The sequence below is a fragment of the Myotis davidii genome, unplaced genomic scaffold (genome assembly GCF_000327345.1).
Source record: "Myotis davidii unplaced genomic scaffold, ASM32734v1 scaffold665, whole genome shotgun sequence".
Lineage (NCBI taxonomy): Eukaryota > Metazoa > Chordata > Mammalia > Chiroptera > Vespertilionidae > Myotis > Myotis davidii.
The window spans coordinates 224470-229669 of NW_006296410.1; the positions used below are offsets into that span (position 1 = coordinate 224470).

Below are 5200 nucleotides of genomic sequence, written 5' to 3' on the forward strand. Positions count from 1 at the left end.
GTGGGCGCTGGGGGCGCCGGACCTGGGGCAGAGGCCGGGGAAGCAGTGGGTCCCTTCAGGGGCGCTGTTTGGGGGTGTCTTTGGGAAACGGGAAGGAGGAGGACTGTTGGTTGTAGAAATCCTTTCAGCCCCGCCGTGTGAAGGTGAGGAAATGGAGGCGGGCCGTGTGCTTGGAGCAGCGTTACCCCGAAAGCGGTGCTCGCACCGCCGCCCCGATAACACAGCATTCGCTCTTCTCGCAGGTAAGGAGGGCGAGTGCCTCATCTGCAAAGTGCCCTGCCGAACAGTCTTCCTCTCAAAACACGTAAGTGGAAACCCGTAGCCCGTGTCTGAATATTGATCGCCGCGTTCCCTTACAGGTGTTTGTGGTGTCTGAGCTCCCCGTGCATGTTGTCGGGTGACCGAGCGGGCTCCCGGAATCTCAAAGCGCAGCTAGGACCCGGCCGGGACCCTCCTGCAGCCTTCTGGGGTGCCGGGGGCTGCCTGCGGTTCCGTGCGATGCCCCTGGGAATGAAGATGTGCGGAACGGATTCCTTCAGTGCAATGCAAGCTGTGCTCCGTGCTGAGAGCAGGGGTTCTCAGCCTTGGCTGCACCTTAGAGTCACCTGGGAGTCTTTTTTAAATCCTGATTTCTGCGCCTCATCCTCCGGAAGTTCTGTTTCTTTGTTACTCATGTTGTGGCCTCTCCCCATCACAAAGAAAAAGAACTTCCGGAGGACGGGGCCCAGAAATCAGGATTTTAAAAAGATTCCCAGGTGACTCTAAGGTGCAGTCAAGGTTGAGAACCACTGGCTTAGAGTGTCAGCGCACACACCAGAGGGTTGTAGGTTCAAGTCCCAGTCAAGGGCACATGTCTGGGTTGCAGGTTCGATTCCCGGCCCTGGTCAGGACATGTGCCGGAGGCAACCACTCGATCTCTCCCACATCAAGGTGTCTCCCTCCCCCCCCTTCCGCTCTCTCTAAAAATCAATAGAAAAGGTACCTCGGGTGAGGAGTAACAACAACAAAAAGAAGGTGGTAGAGTTTGGTTTTTCACAGCTGTCATATCTACTTAAGAGGATTGGAGGAAAGTAGGTATTAAGTTGCTGTTGCAGTAGGCTTAAAATAATGCCTTTTGTTCTCTTTGTAAAATACATGAATTTAACTTGTTTGCTTTAAATTTAGTTACAAATAATTGTCCTCTTTACACCTAAGCTCCAAGATGTGTATTTGATCTGATGTTTTAATCTATAACAATTGCTTTTTTTCTGATTACAAATGTAAAACAAAGTTATATATTATGCAAATGATACAAAAGATCATAGTGGAGGAGGTGGAAGCCCTCAGATACTGTTGCCCAAAGAGAGCAACCAGGAGTGGAGCGCCCGGTCTGTGGGTGCTACTCGGATTTATTCTTACAGAAATGGTGTTTTCTCAAGTGACATATTTTGGGCACTCCCACACTCTTTAAAGGTGACCGTAGCCTTTTAAATGTTTTTATTGATTTTCTTTTTTTCTTTTTTTTGTAGAGAGAGAGAGAGAGGAAGGGAGAGAGAGAGAAACATAAATGGGAGAGAAACATTGATAGGCTGCCTCCTGCACGCCCCCTTCTGGGGACTGAGCCCGAAACCCAGGCATGTGCCCTGACGGGGAATCGGGGACTCGAACTAGTGACCTCCAGGTTCTTGTGTTAATGCTCAACCACTGAGCACACCAGTCAAGCATGATGGATTCTTGTCTATGAACTTACACCTCTGGCCTTGCTAAGTTCACCTGGTAACTGTGTTGGCGCAGCTGTAGGTTTTTCCAGGCTCCATAGTCGGGCCGTCTCTGTTTGTTTCGTGCCTTCTGTGTTTCTCTCCCCTTCCTCGGCCTGCACTCCGTACCGTGTGGAGTACGGACGGCAGGGGCCATCTCTCGTGGAGGGTTTGTCTCCCCTGATTTCAGGGTCGTGGCAGTGTTTCTGTGCAGTACTCTGTGCGGGGTGGGTTTTTTGCTATGGCTTTTTATCATGAAAGGTGTTGAACTTTACCCAATGGCTTTTCTGTCACTGTTAAGCTTATCATTGGTTTTTCTACTTTACTTTGTCAATGTGGTGAGTTGCATTTATTTTTAGAGCTTTAAACCCACACTAGCTCCCAGGAACAGATCCGACCTGGTGCGAGGCAGCCTAGTGCGTGTGTCTAGATGAGCTAGACGCCGTGCACCTGTGTCCACGTGGGAGCTGCGTGTGGTCCTCTCTCTCCCGGGCCCTTCTCAGGCCTCGGTGCATGGGGGCGGGGCGGGGGGGGGGCGTGAAAGCAGCTGGGGCCTTCCATCCTCTCCTCTCGTAAAATGTGGTGGGATTCACAGGTGAAGTTGTCTGAACCTGGAAGGGATTTGGTGAGGAGGTTTCAACCAGGGACTTAGTTTCTGTGTTAGACACTCAGTGCCTACCTCCGTCAGGTCAACCTAAGGGAGCTGTATTCACAGGAGGGGGTGCCCTTTCCTCGAGGTTGGGTGTCCTGTCACCAACACGTGTGCAGTCCTCGGTGCTCTCAGCGTCCGGAAGGCCTGTGGTGATGCACGTCTCTTCACTTTAATGGTGGTTATTGTGCCTTCTCTCCTTTTCTTGAACAGTCTTGTCAGTGTTTATTGACCTTTATTCGTATCTTCAAAGAACTAATTCTTGGTTGTGTTTCTTTATTGTACACCTGTTCTCTGGTGAGTTCTCCTTGCCATTTTGTCTCCTCTTTCCTCTTTGCTTTCATTTGCTCTTTAAGATGGAAGCTCACGTCAGCTCTCCACCTTGTCTTCCTCCTGTTTACATCCCAGGCCACACCCCACTCTGTGCTCATCCTTGCCTGAGCAGAACAATTCAAGTCTCTTCTCAATTATTCCTGCGACCCATGTGTATGTGGTTAATTTAGAAATATTTGGGGATTTTAGTTATCATTTCTACTAACTTTCATTGACGTATAATGCCGAAAGTGCACAAATTAAAAGTGCATAGCTCAGCGAATTCTGCTCGATCTGAGAGTGACTCGCACTGGTCCGGGACACCCTGTACGGTTGCCCTTAAAGTCGGACAAGCTCCCATCCTCCCTGGACGGGGCCTGGACGCTTAGACTCCGCTTCCTCCTTCCCTCCGATTCCTAGGGCTGCCGGAGGCGTGCACCTTATTCTCTCCCAGAGACGTAAGCCCACAGACATCGCTGCCCGGATCGCCACCGCCGCCCAGGTTCCCACAGTCCCACTTCCTCCCGCTCACCGTTCCCAGCCTCCCTGACGCCCCCGGGAATTCCTTTGTCAGGCCCTGCATTGAGGCCTGTGGTGACAGCTCTCCAGAGGGACTCAAGCTGCCTGCATTGTGATGCATATTGCGCTCGTTAGGCTGCTTTCCTGGACATGAATGCTTCCTGTGTCTTGGATCACATGGCTCCGTTCGCTGTGGCTTTTCACGGTCTGGCTGTCCTGTGGTATCCGGCTGAGCTTCAGGGAGACCCCAAAGCCTGTGCGGAGGCTGTTATCAGAGTGGAGGCCTCAGCCTCTGCTCCCTACACCCGGTCCCACTCAGGCTCCTGTCAACACAGGGAAGCCACACCTGCCTGTCCACGCGGGTCCCTGTCCACGTAGAGTGAAGCCACACCCGCCTGTCCACGTGGGTCCCTGTCCACGTAGAGTGAAGCCACACCTGTCTGTCCACAGGTGTCTTCCCTGTGTGATAACCTGTGTGTCACTTGCTTTCCACTCCGGAGCACAGGCCGCCACGCTCTGTTGGGCACTCCGTTTCCTGTGGCTGTGGGTGCCAGGCTGTGGGAAGGCATGCTTCTGCTTCTGCGGCCTGGGACCAGGCTCTGAGGTGTGGGGCGAGGTCAGGGTGGCAGGTTGAGTTGGTGCCGAGCAGGGCTTGTGGGCACCTGGAGGCCCTGCCCCGCCTGTGGCCCACCTGCCTGTGACTTGCAGGGGTCGAGTCCAGGAACCCAGCTGTCCAGACACCCTGTGTGGCCTCTTCCTCCAAGGTCTGGGGCGGCTCGGGCCAGGCACTGCCTTCCAAGGACATCTAGCTTCTGCCGCCCATCAGGTGTCCTCCCTGCACTTAGTTTTACCTCATTTCGGTGGGACCTGGGGAGCACAGGGAGCATCAGTGGAGGGACTCCGATTCCGTTCTGAGGCCCGTGCCTGCTGACGGTTCCGAAGCCAGGACCAGGCTGCCGAGGGACCAGCCTGTGTCTTCTGGGTCTGCTCTCCTTACCCGGTGGCTGTGTTTGTCCCCGTCTGTCCCTGCTCAGGGCGTCCTCCCACGCCTATGCCCTCGGATGGCTGTCACTGTCGGCCCACTGTGGGTGCCGGGACTATGGGTGCCAGGCTGTGGGTGCCAGGCTGTGGGTGCCGGGGAGGAGGGGGGAGGAGGAGGCAGGCATGACGCTGTGGAGTGGGCAGCATCACCCCTGAACCCACTTTTCCTTGAGTTCTTTATGTTTGCTTCTTTTTTTTTTTTAATATATTTTATTGATTTTTTACAGAAAGGAAGGGAGAGAGATAGAGAGTTAGAAACATCGATCAGCTGCCTCCTGCACATCTCCCACTGGGGATGTGCCCGCAACCCAAGTACATGCCCTTGACCGGAATCGAACCCGGGACCCCTCAGTCCGCAGGCCGACGCTCCATCCACTGAGCCAAACCGGTTTCGGCATGTTTGCTTCTTAAAGGACTGACTGATAGGAGGCTCACCAGCACTCCCTCCCTGACGTAGTGTTTCCTCTGAGCTCGGCTTCCCCTTTGGCCATTTACCCTTCGAGGCCTGGGTTCCTCCTGACAGAGAGGGGCCTGTGGCCCAGAGGGTGCCACCAGCTGCCAGGCACGCTGCCCTCACCCACAGCCCCGGGCAGCCAGGAGGCGGGTGCCCCGTGCCTGCTGGCGACAACGAGGGACACGCTGGTCCTGCGGGTCCCGGGGTTCATCTGGGTCTCCAGTTTGCCTCTGCATCTCGCCCTGAGCGTGTGCCAGGCAGCGAGCGGAGATGGTGTCTTTCTCTTCCAGACGGACCCAGGGGTCCAGGCGCTCTTCATGGGCATAGACGGCCTGTGCAGGAAGTACTCCAAGGAGACCTCCCAGGTGCGTGGGCCTTCTCCTGGGGCACGCTTCCTGACGACCCAGGGCCGATGATCTCACCCTGGAGAGCAGACCCCACAGGCTTGGGGGTGGGCAGGGGGTGCTCCCTGCCCCTGTGCCGTCTTCC

General features: G+C 54.9%; 1 protein-coding gene across 1 annotated transcript in view; it reads left to right on the plus strand.

The window, feature by feature from the left end:
- Positions 1-5004: 5004 nt before the first annotated feature.
- RNF212 (ring finger protein 212) overlaps positions 5005-5200 on the plus strand; it is a 10177-nt gene continuing 9981 nt past the window's right edge. Inside the window, exon 1 of the mRNA XM_015568931.1 lies at positions 5005-5076. Coding sequence (XP_015424417.1) covers positions 5029-5076 — 48 coding nt within the window. The 5' untranslated portion in view covers positions 5005-5028. The remainder of the gene's footprint in view (positions 5077-5200) is intronic.